At 39.5% G+C, this 19,254-nt stretch overlaps 1 protein-coding gene across 5 annotated transcripts in view; it reads left to right on the forward strand.

The window, feature by feature from the left end:
• The window catches only part of LOC145991267 (solute carrier organic anion transporter family member 74D-like), a 150,316-nt gene that overhangs the window by 94,478 nt on the left and 36,584 nt on the right, over positions 1 to 19,254 (forward strand). For 3 of the 5 annotated variants that reach the window (XM_083127239.1, XM_083127238.1, XM_083127242.1), the window contains exon 2: positions 7,182 to 8,174. In XM_083127239.1, coding sequence (XP_082983365.1) covers positions 7,310 to 8,174 — 865 coding nt within the window. In that variant the 5' untranslated portion in view covers positions 7,182 to 7,309. Of the gene's footprint in view, positions 1 to 169; positions 240 to 1,609; positions 1,632 to 7,181; positions 8,175 to 19,254 lie in introns of those variants that run through there. The other 2 variants (XM_083127240.1, XM_083127241.1) reach the window with 2 other exon arrangements.

A 19,254-nucleotide genomic window follows, 5' to 3' on the forward strand; every position in this document is an offset into this window, starting at 1 on the left:
TAACCTTTCAAGGTCATTTGAGATAAGAAATAGTCTATTTGATTTGTCTAAGTCAACATGGCATTACGATTACGATATTTACAGTTTACTAAGAATATAGTCTGTATGCAAACGTACAGTAAATGTGAATAACCAGTTATCTTCCATTGTTAAGCTAGATGCTTTACCGCACTATTTATCTTGTCTAGTACTTAACATAGGCACGCACCAGAGCAGATATCTGTTGAAGTGGTTTCTTGGTAAGTTCTACATGTTATTCGATCAGTCCTTCTTCTATTCTGTAACCGATTTGCAAATTACATGGTGATTTTTATTCATGACACCATTTGCTTTTACAGGAAACCACGCTTATGGCTTTCTGAAAATGTGACTAAATTGCGATAGAGAACTGTTTGGAGATTCGATTGGTAGTATTTCTGCATTTTTCGGAGTTTTGCTTTTTAAAAGTAACTTATACCCCGACCACGCTATCTCCCGGCCCCCATTCACAGCGCAGAACTGTTATTTTTTTTGACAAAATGCTGCTTTTCCTGCTGGCCGCTTCGGGGAGGAAGGATACTAAGGTTGCAGCTTGTTGCCCAAACAGGGGGACAGCGGGAGGCCTAACTGGCTGTTTGGCCGCACGTTTCTTCGTAAGTAAAAGCGGGGCACTGCCATAAAGGTGGTTCTTAGCCTGGCCGGACTCTAGTTATAGTCGGAGCAGACCCTAGACTCGCCCGAGCCCCCGCGCCAGTTAAAACTAATTATTTGTTGACGCTGGTGTTTCCAATTAAGCAGCTAATTGGATTCTTCTTGACTTTATGGATTGTTTTGACACACTTAAAAATATCCAAAATTACTGAAACCATGTTCTAAACAAAGTACCGACTTCAGACTATTGAAAAAAAAATCTGATATTTTCAGATTTCTGAAAAATTTTGATTATAGGTCCCGCGTATATTGTATGCCCCAGGCCACACATTCACCTAGAACTGGCGCTGGTTACAGTTACTTGGTTAAAAAAGTAACAGTTTTTTTAGTTACTCATTTAAAAAAATTGCTAAGTTGTAGTTACTAGTACTTGAAACACGTTTACAGTTACTTTATACTGGAGTTTTTTTTTGTTGCAAACAAATTACACACAATCAATGATCATTAACTGTAATAAAATAAATATATGGAGACTTACATGCTTTACTTATCTCTGGATGCAGTAATCTATCCAAAACACTGAAGTCTTCATGTAATTAGAAATTTAGAATTGCAATAAAGTGTGGATGTTCTAAATTTAGATTCCTTGCCTTAGACGATTCCGCGAAATATCCTTTCACCTTAGCATCCAGGCGTATAGCATCCTGGTTATTCACATTTACTGTAGTTTTATATCTGCATTACTCACCCAACTCGACCATATCACCCAGTTAAACACTGTGTGTATGTCTATTTAGTAAAGAAGACAAATACGGAATAGTCAATAATTGTGGAATGCCGAGTTATCTCCTGGTATTTGTCGATATCTATTGGAAATCTCTGATAAACTACTTTTCTGGGAGATAGCCGTCAGTTGTGAGGCTGCCTTCGCGGTGGTTGGACGTGTTCACTGGTGCACAAAGGAGAAAACGTGTTTCTGGCGAATTCAGAAATTTTGTAAGGTACGTGTTTAGGTGCTAATATGTATACACTATTTCCGAATAACACTGGTCAACATTTTTTTTTTTTTTTTGCGACATGGATGAAAATTCACTTTTCATTAACAATACATGATGCTGAACACGAGACTGACAATGAAAATGCCACTAGACTTCCGGTTTTAGAATTATACGAGGTATTGTCGAAAAGTCGGGTTTCCCAATGTTGTAACGTAGTGGAATGACGTATGCTTGGTGTGCATATGACTTTTACGCTTTAACTGTATTATACGAACAGTACAAAACGTGGGTACATTTCCATTTGCCTTTCCAAGTAAATTCATGAATCAAAGTTTTTACATTAATCACAAAATACATATATTCTACTATACTACTGTATGGTTTGTTCTTTACTACTTACGTGGGATTCAATCCGCTTCCTCTTTGCTTCCCTCTTGTAATGAAGTTCAGGATTATCCCTGCTTACTGTCCAGCAATAGTCGGCAAGCATACCTGTACTTCATTTCCCTTGGTATCTTTCTCCATTACAGATATTTGTTGGTGGAAACGCTTACCGTGTTCATCACTTACCTCCCCACAACTTTTCGGGAAGAAATTGAGATGTGGGTGTAGAAAATGCAATTTAAGGAGCATATTGCAACCCATTTTTTGATACAATGAAACCAAATGATTTACAAGTTTTTCATAGTCTTCAGCACGTTTGTTTCCAAGAAATTATTTGAGACTTCTCTGAAAGAACTCCATGCACCTTTCTCAACATCACTTAGCAGGTGTTCGAAGATCTCGTCCTGGTGAAGTTCATGAATTTGAGGGCCCACAAAAATTCCTTCCTTGATCTTCATTCTTCTGATCACTGATTTTTGGAAATTTGTTAAGTAGATATTTGAATTCCAAAGAATTTCGATCCAACATTTTGACAAAGTTTTTGATCAGTCTAAGCTTTATATGAAGTGCAGGAAGTATAATATTTTCAGATTCAACAAGAGGTTCATTTTGTACATTCATATTTCCAGTTTCCATACTTTGACGTAATGGCCAACTCTTTTTAATGAAATGAGAAGCTCTGTCTCTGCTATTCCATTCGCAGAGGAAACAGCAATATTTGGTATATCCTTGTTGGAGTCCAGTTAAAATAGCAATGACTTTCAAATCTGCACATATTTTCCATTTGTAGCTGTTGTATTTAATTGATTGAAGATTGAAGGAGGAATTTTAGGTTATCATACGATTCTTTCTTTTGCACAGAATAACCAATAGGGATTGACGCCAATTGATTGCTGTTATGAAGCAGTACAACAGGTTGTGGATCGTACGGTTCGTCTTGTGAGACAACAGAATAGAATTCAGGGGGTGTTGGAACAGGATGTTCATTACTATGCGCCACAGGACGAGTAGCAGAACGAATATTTGGAAATACAATTGTATTCTTTTTAGTATTGGACATACGTTGTATTGGTGAGCTCCAACTAAATCATGGGAATAGCAAATGGCATCGATGGTCTTTCGTGATTCAACCAGTCCAGCAGATTCGTGTAGCAGGTCTTACAACAGAAATGTGGATCCCAAGTTTTATCTTCATCTCTGAATTTGCAGTATTTACCGAAATACAGATAGTAGGCTCTTCTTACAGCAGGGATAATATTTCTCCGCTGTCCAGAAAACACAATTTGACCACAACCATAACATAAATTGTTAGCATTGTTAATGCATTTACGTGGAATTTTTTTGCCAAATCACTCAGCAATTTAATTAAATGCCAACCTTACCATAAACAGACAACGTAATACGCAAACACGATCTTCGATAAATGCACACACTCAACCTATTTTACAAAGTCACAATCACGTCTGCACAAATGAACACCTCACAAAATAATGAATAAAGAGGTTTTGAGGCTGGTCTTGAACAGTTCCCCCTTTCCTTACAACAAAAAAATAAAGATAAGATAAGAAAAGAAAAACTCAACATTTAGTTCTTACAGCTATGCAATACCATATATATAGGGAACTTTTCCAAATCAACAATGCTTTGGCTGTTGACCAGTGTAATCATTGTGTTAATATTTCGTTGGAAAACTAAGTGTTTGTTTAGCTGTCGAACAATAACGAGCATTGTGAAAGACTCGTTAAAATTAGAGGAGCGTCAAATATGAATTCCGAAGTATCTCATATTTATATACTCAAACTTGACACGCACCTTCTGCTTTGGGGCTATAGGTTAGTTCGTATATAACCTCTTATCGCACTTCTCAGAGGGTATCAATGGGTTTGTAGGACCAAGCCCCTGCGTGGTCTGTGGTGTAGGATTTGTTTGTTTTTACCTACAGTTTTACTAGGAATAAAAAAATATTAATGTCCTTTCTCTAAAGCTTTATTCAAGCTCTTGGCAATATACATAAACTTAACAGACTATTCACCCGATGGTTGCCCAAATGAAAGTGAGATTCTTATGTTGTTTTTTTTGTAATGATTTATTGGTTGGAATATATGAACATACAGGAAGTAAAAGTGATCTATGGGTGACATATCCTCTACACACAGTCACCTTGTCTATTCAAGAAAGTGTCCCGGCGCGTCACAAGGGAAAACCATTTGTGGTTGACTGCGGAACCAATCTTCAACGGCGTCACGGACCTCAGCATCGTTGGCGAACCGGCGGCCTTTCAGATGTTTTTTTTTTTTAGTGGCCCGAAGATGTAGTAGTCGCTGTGCAAGAGATCGGGGCTGTAGGGAGGATGGTCGAGGACTTCCCAGCGAAAACGCCGCAGCAGATCACGGCACACCTGTGCAATTGAATAACTGCTCGCTGGGCCCGTTTGGACGAATCCATGCTGTGAACGTACATCTGCACATGTAAACAACACACAGCGCCGTTACCAGCGCCACCTACCAGAGCAAACACAAAGCTCTGCGTAGTTAAGCTAAGATGCTACGACAAAAGTCTTCGTTTCAGTTGAGCAACCATTATAACTTGTAGGCAGAAACCTATTATACCAAAATTTAAAAACCCTGGCCTTTTGGTGATGCAGAGAACCACACGTTTCGGAATCTGGGTTTGAAAAACTCGCCAAAACCACCCAGAAGAGCCCGGCAAGATATTTCCCAGAGATCCCCTGAATCACCAGCGCTTCGGCAACCAGGAGTGTGTCCCACCACTTCGAGCACTGGTTATATCTACTCTGTGCTATCTATATTTGACATAAATAGTATCTTCCATAGTTATATTGGTTTTAATGATTAAGTACTTTTGTTTTTTGAATGATTAAGATTAACGTGTCGCCTCATATTCGGTTAATTATCACACAGTACCAGGTATTCAATATTTGTCGACCTCTTCAAGAAGGTACACACTGAAATTTTTCCATTGTCGTAGGAAACTCAGCACTACATTTTAGTCTATCGGCTTCAGAAATAGCATAACTAGCCTAGATTATACGCTCCTATGAAATTGATGTCAGCAAAGGGCATTGATATAAATTGTAAGACATGTACTCTTTTGTTTCTCTTGTGCATGCAATAAGCTTAATTTTATTCTCAATAGTTAATGCACTAACAGGTTGTGCAGGAAGGAGAACATTACAGTTGGTATGGAATTATTAAAACACAGACAAAATGCCTTAATTAATATTTCTTTTTGGCAGGCAATCCTGATAATAGTACAAATTAACAGATAACACACGATATAAGGTTGATTTTCAGGATATGGTATCAACTGTAGCATTGGCGAATCCTGTAGGATGCAACAGGGGCAATTGCAATCCTTGGAAAACCAAGGGTGAGAATTTAATTCTGTTCACTGTCCTGTTTTGTGTGGAAAGTAAAATAAGTGTTATTCCCTTTTCAAATAATTCAAAGGGCCTCCTCGAAGGCGCAGTGGTAACAGCGTCGTCGCCTTGAAATCAAGGGGTCCCGGGTTCGATACCCGGTGGAGGTACATAGTGGTTCGGATCCCACTTTAAACTATAGGTCCAGTCCCGATTAGCCTTACTGTGCATAAAGTGGACTTAAAACAACAAATCAACAACAACAACATCAAATAATTCAAAACAAGGCCCTCCGTGGAAAAGAGTTTTTGAAATCTCCTTGAAAAAGTATCGTTTGTCCCTCTGAAGAAAAGGTTTTTTACCCCACCACCCGGGAAAACTCTGGGTACGCCCCTGAAATGTAGGAATGTGTATTTTCCAATAAGCCCAAAAGAAGTTTCCAATTTTCTCCTTATTGAATATAGAGGAAGGGGGACAAATATGGAATACCATTTTGTTTTTGACCATTCAATGGCACATTTTTTGAAGAATGTATGTGAGAAACTACCCTCTTCTTCCTTAAATAGTTCTTTAATAGAATATAAGGTTTAGACTACGTAACATTATAGTAAGTATTTGCAAATAACATTTTCCTAAAAGTTGACATGATTACTCCAAAAGAAAATGGGGTACAAATATGGAATACTGGCAACATTGTGAAGAAAATGAACATATAAACACAATAAACAGAATTGTAGTGAAAACATGAAATAAATGAACACTGTAAAGTCACAAATATGAGAAAGTTTCTGAACTGTACATGTCTGTATCACTATGATTATGAGGGCACTATTTACCTACTTACAAAAATTGCAAATGTAAAGTCCATTAACATATCCTGCACATTCAGTATGAGCCCACATATCACACATTTCGCACTTAACCCATTCTTCTCCACGCTTATCATCAGAAAATTGTCCAGAACAGAAGAGACATTCAGCATCATCACTACTTGGTGTTCTGGCATCTGGCATACTGAGATCAGAAGAGTCATCTCGCACGCTGAATACGCCGTCGCTGTCCGAGTCGGATGATTCTCAGTCTTTTGGTAATGGCGATTTCCCTTCTTTCCAATTGTTTTTAACAGGCTGTTTCTTAACAGCAGTGGACATTTCAATGGAAGTCTTATATGGTGATGAAGTCAGGATATGAGAGGTCCCTGCTGTCCTCCCCCTACTCCCTTGCCTCTTCTGAATTGCAGGAACAGGTGAGGTGGCCACTTCACTTCTAGCAGAAGGTCCTGCTCCATCTTCTGGTTTGGATCCAGTTGCAAGTCCACGTTAATAATTTTTGTACATAAATGGGGTATAAATATGGAATACTACTATTCCATATTTGAGCCACTGTTACCTTCGAGTATCGAGGGCCAAAAGTGTGTTCAAACTCACCTCAACAATATACGCAAAATACCAGAATAAAACCTGATTGATATGCTACAAAACTGTATACCATGTATTTTCATTCTGTGTACTAATAAGAAGCACAAGGCAAAAAGGTACTTACCTCCAAACTTTTCACTTTGGGCGGGAACCACAACAATTGTTCTAACGCACCCTGTTCAACCTCGAGATGCAAACTAACTGCTTCCTATGGTGCTGAGGGACACTGCCCAGCTTTTCACGTAGTTCTTGCTAGAGTGCAGCACTTACCAGTGCTTAACAGTGATTATTTTATTTGTTGTTTTATTGTATAGACTATTTTATCCTTTTCTTCTTGAATATTGGTTGATGTTTTCTCCTATTTCTTTACAGAAATGGAGAGTGTAGTGAAAGTGGACACCAAGCATAACAGAAGCTCTACGTACGCCATATGACTACCCACTGCCATGGTGCCCAATTCAACTAGTGCCTGAGGAACAGCGAACAACAAACATTCCAAAATGGAGGAGAGCAAGAACCTTCTGAAGCAGCCCAATTCGATCCCCCACATAGAGAGGAACGGGTTCGACAAGAACGACCAGCTCCTCAAGAACGGCCACATAACGCCAACGCACGCGAACGGTTCGAGCGACAAACGGTTGACGAGTGTGGACGAGAACCTCAACGAAACCAAATGTGGACTCGGTCCCTGTACGCCGAAATGGCTGCAGGTTTTCACGTCGAAGCAGATGTTCCTGGTGATCTTCAGCCTTGCGTGGGTCCTCCAGGGCATGTACAGCACGTACTTCGCCAGCATGATAACGACAATCGAAAAACTGTTCCAAATCCAGTCCAAGACTACGGGTCTCATCATGAGTGCGTCCGAGTTGGGACAAATTGGAAGCTCTCTCTTGCTAACGTACTACGGCGGGCAAAGCCATAGACCTAAGTGGATAGCCTGTGGAATGTTCCTGTTCGCGATATCGTCATTTGCCTGTACTTTGCCCCATTTTATATTCGGGGACCAGCTGCTCCAAAACAATCATAAACTGTTCGCGAGAAGTGAAGCGCTTAACGGTAGCACGTACAACAATGCTACCAACTTACCGTCGAAACTGTGTCGGAAACAGAGTGAAAGTGTGATCGGCTCCCATTTGAGTTTCGTCAACTTGAGCAGTGACGACGATTTCGTCAACGATTACTCGTGGACGGAAGAGTGCTACGGAGTGGACGAGCAGAAGTTCCAGTCGAGGATCACGAACATAATCTTGCTAATTTTCTTCGTCAGTCTTTTCTGCATAGGAATGGGCCAAACGGCGGTCAATACGCTTGGAATTCCCTTCATCGACGACAATGTTGCCAGTCGAGAATCTCCCATGTATCTTGGTAAGTACCTAGATTATATCTCGAAGTTAAGGCCGTGTGTTCAAGGTGCAAGAGCGTACTTGAAGCGAACATCCTCCGAATGTGGACTTGCAGTGCGGTCTTCAAGTCGTCGACTGGAAGTGAAAGTCTTTCGATTTGCACTTCGACTGCAGCGCCAAATACGACCAGTAGATAAAACTGAGAACATGTTTTTTTTCCCCGCGTTTTGAACACTTATTTTTCACCATAGAACTCACATAGCATTTTCAAATGTTATTTTACATACATTTCCACACATTAGAAGAATCAACTTCAACCAACAAGCTGCTGGCCCATGGCATATATTTAACCTGTGTTGCTGGCTTTATACCTCCATGATTTCAAACAAATGAACAACGAGTGCAGAAGTTACGTGATCAAGCCAGCAACGATCCGTGCCCCGAGCTGTGGTCTCGATTGCTCGCGTGCTTGGCTCTTTCGAACTGCACTAGTTGACGTCACTTCCGTCAAGATTGTACTTCGAGTCTGCTCTTTGTACCTTTCGGACAGCCTAAGTTTTCAGACCGAATAGACAAGCAACAAGCGACAAGAGAGAGACACTGGCTATGGAGATATGTAATGTGAAACGTTGCTGTTGATTGGTCCGTTCACTAGTGCGTTCACAAGTGGCGGCTTGTGTAGCTTGTCACTTCGGTGTGAGATCTTAGGTGTTAAACCCATCAACGGTACTGTGTCCGCCACTGTATCATGGCCATATTTAGAAGGAGATTTTTAGTGTTCAGCAGCCCCGAAACTTATGGTATGTTAGATTAATGCAAGTTCAAAAACCAAAATCGGCAAATCATTTTCAAATATTGATCCAAACAGAACCCTTGCTTGAGATGCCAGAGCCAGTATTGTCAGATGTTTCGAATTCCTGAAGCTTACGTCAAACAAGGTTTCATTCTTGAAACACAGTCCACCCACCAAAATCCTTCATTGCATGGAATTCTAACACGTAAAACGATTTCTCGGCAGGTGTAGCAGCCATTTTCACAAAGGTAGTGATTGCTGCTACAACAGTTTTAAGCAATCTGATTGGCTGACGTGACGTCACTAGTTTGAGTTTAGGTTAGTTTAGATAGAAGAAGAAAAAGTGTTGTACTAATTCCAACCTTTCACGAATGCAGTAAGCTAGCTCCGCGTAGCGGTTGACATGTGAATACGGCATGTGGAAAAAAAAGAAAGAAAAAACCTCTTCTTCTAACCCCGAAGAACATTATGAAGCGCCCTATATAATGTATTTTTTTAACCCTATATACTTTTGAAATTCGAATTTTTTCGACTAACTCTATATGCATCCACAGTAAGTTCAACGAACTGTTGAACCACTGATAACACATATCACTACTGCCTATCGGTAATAATAACTTCACGAGATATCATTATCTGGAATCAAATATTTATTTATCAATGCCGTGTCAAGCCGGGAATGATGGATTAAACAAGTTTGAATTTTTGCTGTCATTCCTGGAATGATGACAAGCCACAACTGACCCTATGTACCTAACATGTGGCGCATGCGTAGAAAGTATACTGAACTCACTTTTTGCCATCGAACCATGGCCGTACGTAAGGGGGGGGGGATTTATCGGGTCCAAGCCCCCTCAATATTTTTATAAAACATTTTGCACTAATTGTGTCATCAAATAAACATCTCAAAATTGGTCGGTTGAAAAGACTCTGAAAGTTACATTAACATCACGCAAACAGAGAAGAAGGTCTATATCAAGCTTCATATTCATGTTCAAATTGTTTAGCGAGGGAATATTATTGGAATTTAAAATTGTTTATTAATAATAAATAGTAACAAACCATAAATATTGAAACCGTACCATCCTTGAGCTGCTGCAAGCACGGCTGTTGAAGGTCCATGAAGCCATAAATTCTATTGGGTTTCGCTGCAGGAGCGGAACATTTTTTCTCGCACAGTTTAAATTCGGTACAAGTTGCGTGTTGTTTCATTGAAAAAAGGTTCCTGGACCGTATTGAATTTATTTAAAATTCCTGAACCTTTAAAACAATCCTGGCTGCAAGTTGAACCGCTATGCGGCCAATGTATCCAACTCATTCTTTTTCAATGTGCGAGTTTTGATTGAGTTGGCGTTTTTAAGTCCACTTTATGCACAGTAAGGCTAATTGGGACTGGACCTACAGTTTTAAAGTGGAATCCGAACCACTATGTGCCTCCACCGGGTAGGTCCCTCAATGTGCGAGTCCATTCTATACGTATTGTCATGTCTTCCAATCTGAAACTAGGGTAAGTACAATCCAAGACGGACGTTATCAAGTATTAACGCAGTAATAGATTAATAGAGAACTGGTATAGCCCACTCCGTAGGGCGTGTGACTGCCACGCGGGAGAGCCAGTTCGATTCCCGTTGTGTGTGATTTCAGGTGTGGATTTTTTCTTCAAGTAATATCCCTGCACCGAGAGGCTCTGGAGTTCACCCAACTTCTAATAAATGCTATTTGTATTTCTGTCTTCCGTCATTTTGGGCTAATTGTGGCGATGCACTAATAATTGGACGAAATTGAGGAGGGGCCACTCACAAAGAGCACATCCCTTCATATGCCATCACGGCATGTTGTAATTTGCAGGGAGTATTTCTACCTCACCTTTTACTAGAAACAACTGAATGTAGTTTTTGCGGTCCAAGTTTATAGCAACAAGGCCTTATGAGTTCGCCTTCATCTCCTAACTACTTTGAAGTAATGTTTCTTCCAGGGATGTGCCTCTACGTAAACAGTGTAGACTAGATTGATTTGCTTTATTTTACTTCGCTTTCTGTGCCACTTTTGGCTAAATTGCGAAGATGGGGACGAGTGATGACATGATGAAATTGATGAATGGACACTCGCAAACATCCATGCCCAGGCCGGGATTAGAACCCAGGACCCCTGGCGTCGTAGCGCGATGTGCTAACCACTCCGCCACGGGAGGCGGCTAAACAGTGTAGACAGAGTAAACCATATGATACACGTATTTAGCGAGCCGCCCTTCCTCCCCGATGGCGCAGTGGTTCGGATCCCACCTTATACTGTAGGTCCAGTCCCTATTAGCCAACCTGTGCATAAAGTGGACTTTAAACAAACTTTGGTTGTGGACTTATTGGTAAAATGAGAAAAAATGGAGTTTTCAGTCTTGAAAACTAAAGATATGGCTCAAATACCATATTTAAATATAGGTATATATATATATATATATATATATATATATATATATATATATATATATATATATATATTCTAAACGGAAAATATGCATACCACCTCGAAATGTGTAGAAATATATTTAACATGAAAATGATATATAACGTTCCTGATGTAATACGTCGGCATTTGTTGTATTTGCTTGACTACATGCAATGGAAAAAACATTTACTTGCTTTAAAAAAAAGGCGGGCTCCAGTTATGGACAGTCTATACTATGTCTTTACGCAATCAGCAACCATGTCATTCACACAGAAGGGATCCCACGCGTTGGAAGATAAGAACAAAAAACAAATATTGCTCAAACGATGTTCACATTAAAAAGAACAATTAACTCGAAGTTTACAAATGTTACCGTCCTTTTATCGCATGTTAAAAATAAAAAGGGATTGGTCGACTTTGCACTGTAACATGTCCTTGTACACGTGATTCATATGATGACGCAAGCGTAGGGTAAACATTCCCAGATAATCCAGACGGGTAATTTGCTTTTTTTGTCAGTGCTACAACATGATCCAGAGTTCTGAATGTTAATTAATGAGAAATCATCCATCTCTCATTTAACATGATCTTAATCACAATTTCGTAAAAACGAAATTCCCCGACTTTTCCAGGTTTTCCAACCCAAGAATCAAAAAATCTTCAAGACTAAGTCATTAGGGCAATTCTTAGCATGGACACTACATTTTAACTAAACACCACACTTAGAAAACCACTAAACGAAGTTAAAAGTAAGAAAACTTATCAGTAGGGGTAGGATTTTTATGACATGAAAACCGTAACATCCCACTCGATACAGAACGCTACGAAATCACCAAATATGCAAAATAAAAAAATGCTCTTTTGACCTATTTTTTTTTTTAAAAAATATGCACTTTGAAAAATATGCCCTTACAACTGAACTGTTCCAAACATAAATATTTAACATATCCTGAGATATTTTCACATGCTATTTTTAGTTCACTTTATGAGCCCTGAGTTGCAATGTGCAATGAATACTTTCTGTAAATTTTCAAATAAAAATGATTGCCTGTTGTCAGCCAACAAAGCCTTGTACTGAGAAAAGCTTCTTCCTACTTTTTTCACTATTTTTAAGAAATAAACTGGGACATATAATTGTAAAAAAATCAGCAATTTAAGTGAACATGGGAGAAAGAACAAATACACTTCGAAAATGGCTGTATATTACTTGAAAAAAGCGAAAATATGCTGAATATGACCTAAAATTTATCAAAATATGCTCTATCACGTGGAAAAGGCCAAATATGCCTAAATATGCCCTTAAAAGCATCTTAATTTAATTCGTTTCTTCATATATATTTAGGGAATACATCACCCTTACCAAAAAAAAAAAAATATATATATATATATATATGCCAAGTCATAGCCCTACTGAACAGCAATTGACTAATGAAAAATAATTCTTTCTACATAAAAATTATAACATTTATAGCATAAATAATACAAAATTATTATGAAATTTAGTAATATATATGTATTAATCCTAACACATACCGACAACAACCACAAAATTGCAACAAGAAAGTGGTAAATGCCAATAGCCACTTGTAGTGGATTTCTAGTTGAAAATAGATAAAAACATGGCCCCTCTTCCTAGAGTATTTAAAATGCAAGTTGTACTGTAACTGCCAGTAATACTCTGTGTATCCAAATGTAGTATAGTGTATTCACAACAATTATAAAATGTCTTGCTTGTCCATTTCTTCCTTGCTCAAGACCCATTTTTGTGCACTTTCACAAAACTATTCACCTAACTTCAGAGCCACCAGCCGCTGCTGATATACTGTAAAACATTGTCTGGAGAAATGACGTAGACCGTCAATTTTCGCTGGGATCAATCTACAGTACAAAACGTGACCACGACCGCTTTGAAAGTATTATCGGCTGTCATAATAGAGAACACGTGGGTCGAGCTGCCAATCAACTTCAGTTACCCACTGTGAACGCAATGTGATTGACTGTTCCTCTCGCGGGCTTAAGCCGAGTATTTGGCGGGAACAAACGTTGTTACATCTGACATACTAAACGCGATATATCTCATAACTATGCGAGATATAAAGAAATTTCTAATAACCCTTTTGGTTCCTTTTCTTGTGCATAACAAAATAATGTCCTCAAATTTTCGTTAAGATACCTCTGAAAGGAGTTATAGACAAAAAATAGACTAGCGGCCATCTTGGATTTGTCACAGGTAAAACATATCACTATAATTGGAAGCAGGTCATAGTACACGATAGTAGCAAGATTTTTCTAGCACTAGGTTCTTCCAATCCAACATATGAACTGTTCTATGCGGAGCAACAGTCGCAAATGCAGTCCAATTCTTCAAAATTGCAGACACGCCCTTCTTGTGTAAAACATTCGCTCGAGTGCAATGACGTTTGAGAACAATAGAGGTACTTGTCTTAGGTAATTACCGGGCTCGCACGAATTGCAAATGGAAGTGTGGAAGAAAATTGTTCTGAAAAAACACAGGCAAGTGTGTAATAGGTTAAGAGTTTTGGGCACTTTCTTCCGTTACTCTTGCGTGCATGCGTAAAGCACAATTGACGTAATACAATGCAATGGGAGGGTTGAGGCGGAAGTTCAGCTGTGGCGCCACCATATGCCACATATGGTTAGGTTACGATGTGTTACGTCATATGCATAAACAGCGACCTTAGGAATGCTAAGAGGCGTGTGTTCTTCGTATTAAAACGTAAAGGCATTAGGTGGTGCATTTTCTACGTAATTCGCCACCTTTTAGAAGCCAGCTTGCGCATAGGATTTTGATTGATTGATGTGGGCTATTTCACTTCGCTTTTCTGCAACTTTTAGCTAATCGCGAAGATGAGAATGAGTGATGAAATTGATGAAGGAACACTCGCAAACACCCATGCCGGGATTCGAACCCGGGACTCTTGGCGTCATAGCGCGCTCTTGCGCGTAGGAATATATAGTGCTTATGATAAAGTCCTACCAATCAGCGTAGCTGCGAAAGCGAGGTTGTTGGACCTTACATAATAAGCTGTACTGTTATGACCAGTATATCTATGGACAATATTACACCGGAACTAACAAACAGGAATGGGATTATTTGTTATAAAACTTGAGCCCCTAGGCTATCCTTTATTTTGGACCATCCCGACATTATTATTGTTGTTGTTGTTATTATTATTATTATTCAGTCAGTTTTGTAAATGAGGTCGAGAGAAAGAAAGGAATGGAAAAGCAGTAAAGGAGAAAAAGGTATATTAAAAGGAAGAGAAAAGGTAGTAAAGAAGAAACTCGACAAGAGAAGGAATATGCAAGATGCTAAGAAGGAGAAAGAAAGGCGAAAACGTGGGGAAAAAATACAAAAATAAAAGCGAAAGGGAAGAAAAGTTACGCAAATTATATAAAGGAAGAACTAGCAAGCAAATTCTCTTATTCCAGAGGGGTCAGCTGCCCTCTCTTGACCCCTACCTTGGACGCCCATAAGTACTTTGGAGAAGTAGCTTAGAGAACGAGCCGAGCCTTGGTCAACCCATTCTCGTATGCACAGCAGAGCGAGCAGCGGTACTGTAGAGTTGTGAGAGGATCGGAGTGAGTGAGGCAGGGGGCTTCGTCGGTCGCGTTCGTGTATGGGGAGATTTCTCGTCATCAGCGTGGCATTGGGATCATGGCAGAAGCAACTTATGGGCGCTGCTCCCTCACTTACTGGCCCTGAGTTGCAGTGTGCAGGCGGCAATCTCGCACCGCACGGAGCGCTCGCTGGCCTCCACAAGTGCAAGCGAGTTGCCCAAGCCCGGATTAGACCAAATAATGCAGTGTACATATTAGGACGGCCGAAGGAATAGAAAGTCAGGGAACTGAGAATTTCAAACACTTTCCCGCTCGAAAAGAGGGAAGTTTGGATTTGGAAGAGCGTTTCGCACCTCGGCACTAATTAGCGAAATGGAAAGGCAGGTGCCGTGCCTGCAGACAGGGAACGCATCTCGGCTCGCGAATCGAGGGCATCGCTCTTAATAACGTTTGCTTTGGAGAAAGCCTTCCGCACTTTCGTGCATCTTTTACAAGGACTTTGCTGCATCTATGCAGCGCATCTTCACGCATGGTCGGAGTGGAAGGGGCCTGCGGATGTAGCTATCAGGGGCGCGCAATGGTCCATCTTGTCGGAATGAGCATATTTTGTGTTAAATATAAAATGAAAGTGTTATAGACAATGATGGATATGATGAGAAACCTTGGATGATTCGATTGATTGATTGATTGATTTTGTTTATTTTACTTCGCGTTTTGTGCCTCTTGGCTAATTTGCGAAGATGGGGATGAGTGATGAAATGATGAAATTGATGAATGGACATTCACAAACAACCAAGCCCGACCGGGATTCGAACCCGGGACCCTTGGCGTCGATTTGTAGAGGCACATATTTTTGGTAAATAAAAGAGCAACATTTCGGTACAAAAACAGAGTCAATTTCAGGTTCAAAAGCGGTAAATAAAATAAAATTTCGCTGTTATAGTGGTGAAAAAGCGGTATATAAAATTACATTTTTTGTTTTAAAAATATGAATATAATCCAAAATTTGATTTAAAAACTGCGCTTACTACACAAAATAAACATATCCCTTATAATAGCACATTTATGTCATTACCAGAATATTACGTTTATTCCTGTATGTATGTATTTTTGCTTCTCAAATATTTACAGCAGAATTATCTAATTTTCCGTGAATTGCATAACTCACAGGATAATTCTGACTTCAGAAAGTGTCGCGTCGGTAAATAAACTCTAAATTTCGTGTTTAAGAGTCTATTTTGCATTTTGCAGCTCATTTCGCATTATTTCGTGACAAAACAGGGGGGGGGGGGAATGCACCTCACACATTTCAGAAACATGAAAAATTAACATTACAATGTGTTATTTCACATTTCGTGTTTTCGTCAAAACAGAAATATGCATGCCTCTAACGATTTGATTAGGTTAATCAGGAAAGATGCAAAAGACGAAAGTATGAAAGAATTAATAATTACCATAAAAAGATTGATTTGCTTTATTTTACTTCGCTTTTTTGTGCCACTTTTGGCTAATTTGCGAAGATGGGGATGAATGATGACATTATGAAATTGATGGACACACACAAACATCCATGCCCAGGCCGGGATTCGAACCTGGGATCTCTGGCGTCGTAGCGCGATGGGCTGAGCACTCCGCCTCGGGGCCCGGCTACCATTAAAAGAGAAACCCACATTTGTAAAGATCTTGTGAAGGAGGATAGTTCTGTTAGAGCAATCGAATCCACAACACAAGGCAATTTCTAATAATTAACAAATAAAAAAGCAAAAACGACCAAAGCGGTACGTTGTCATTTCTGACGAGAACGGGATGCACCAATCGGAACGCTGTTACGCCCCCCTCTGATCAATTTCGAGCCTAAATGACCTAAATGAATTTGAACTTTGAAACCCCCAAATTAAAAATGTTCCTGCGCCACTGCCTGCAAGGATTTCTCAGATTTCCATTGAAAAAAACGACAATTTTTCAGCACGCTCCTTGCAGACCACCTCCAGAAATCCGGATAACTGGCAGTAGCAAGTGGTGTGCCGGCTATTCTGATCTTGTCGACCTCATTCTGAAGGACGTTGCGCAAACAAGACACACAACCACACCACCTGCGAACACTTCCTTGTTCGCTTTGCCTGACGGTGGCGGGAAATCAATTTGTCAGCTTCGATTAATCGATCGCTTAGTTCGCGATTGGAACTAAGGAAGGTATTACAGAAATTGTGTGGTACTAATTCCAACCTACAAATTGAACGTTGACGAAGAGAGGCTCATGGCCAGGGAAGGTTATAAAATATAATCCCCTAGGCTATCCTTTGGGCCCTACTGACATTATTATTATTAGCAATTTTATCATCATACTACTTCACTTTCATTAATTGCATGCTCTGCATGGACGTCCGCAGGATTTTTTCCAGGGAGGGGCAAGGAAGGTTTTTTTTTCCAGGGGGGCAAACAAGGTAAATTTTCCCCAATAATAGTGTTGTTCCCTCAAAAAACATTGCTTAAATTTGAATTTATCACATAGACAATTTATCACATATGCATAGACAATGTGTTCATAGAAACTGTATCTTCAGTAAAGTTTTTGGGAATAACACTAGATCAAAAATTAACGTGGGAAGAACAAATTAACAACATCTGCAGTAAACTATCATCTAATCTATACCTGCTAAAACAAATGGCTCAATATAATTTAACAGAAATTAACAAATGCATACATTAAGGTCTAATTTACCCCTATGTTGAATATGGCATAATAGCGTGGGGTGGATCATCTTATAATAATACTGTCAGAATACTGAGACTTCAGAAGAGAGCACTTAGAATAATGTACAAACTAGGCTATAGGGTAATCTTGCAAAGAGTTATTCAGGGAGAAACAAATAATGACAATATACTCCCTATACGACTAAAAATAACCAAATACGCAACCACAATACAAGAAGGAAAGATAATTATTACCAGAAGCAACACAGACTAAATATCTCAAAACAATCACCAATGAATGCTGGAAAAATATTCTACAACCAACTGCCTAATGACATAAAACTTATATCTCCAAAAAATAAGCAAATACAAACAATAAAAAAATATTTGACAGAGAGAGCTCTCTACAGTCTCACAGATTTCATGGAACAAGACAATATAACTTAGAAACATGCTCAATGTGTATACAACTTGACAAGCAAACCTCATGATAGTTGAACTAAACAGCCCCCTGGCTGATATTCCAACATAATTACAATATACATGTATATACAGGGTGTCATTTTAATGGCGCCCACGGACCACAGATTCGTATAGAGGATATCAAAACAAACAACTTTTCTCAGTAACATTTTTCTCGTTGGTGCGTCGATTCGACGCTACAGCTGTTCAAAAAAGACCGTTTTGCCGCCTGGATGCTGGCAACCCAACACAACATTTGATCGTATCTGTGACGTCACTTCCTGCGGCGAAACAGCGCACGACAGGATTGCAAGGAACACAGAAATTTTATGAAAAATGACAAACCACATTATTAGCTGTAAAACGAAGCGAGAAACGCGTCCAGAAGATCGAACATCATAGCCTACCAGCCAGAAGAGCAGCAGTCATCTCGGGGGAAGGAGGAAGTGAATCAACGATATGAGAAATGGTAACAACGTATTCAAAATGAAGTGTCAATATCGGATTTTGTCTCAGCCTACATGTCAAATATCAACAACAATAAATGTTATTGGGCCTACAGCTTACATGTGGCTGTTTACGCCCAGCTACATGTCAATTATATTTGCAAATCTCGTTGCAAGGTTGATATCTACAGGTTTGTGTCCAGATGCCTTGTGGTGATAACGGAAGTATCCGAGGTTCACGTTGTTACATTACGGCTAGAACACGAACAACCCCAGTAACAACGTAATGATGAATCAGCAGTAACGAATATAGTGTCCTGTTCACAGTTGCAAACTATTACATGTGTATCCGGTGCATAGATAAACACAGTCGTCGGAGATCATGTATTACTATACCTATAGCCCTGAGTTCTTTCATTTCTATTTTGTCATCTGTTCATGTGTCACAGAAAACTGGAATCAGAAGGACGAAGTGGATAGACTAAATTGTAGATGCCAATTTGGTAACTAGCTTTATAAATATTTGACGTACAAGCTGAGACAATATTCGATATGACCACTTCCACTTGAATTATATTTTCTTTCTACCATTTTTCGTATTTAAGTTACTAAACGCGTTTTCCGTTTTGTTTTACGGTACATAATGTGGCTGATTTTAGCTATGTCATTTTTCATAGAATATG

The sequence above is a fragment of the Lepisma saccharinum genome, chromosome 8 (assembly GCF_977018435.1).
Source record: "Lepisma saccharinum chromosome 8, izLepSacc3.1, whole genome shotgun sequence".
Lineage (NCBI taxonomy): Eukaryota > Metazoa > Arthropoda > Insecta > Zygentoma > Lepismatidae > Lepisma > Lepisma saccharinum.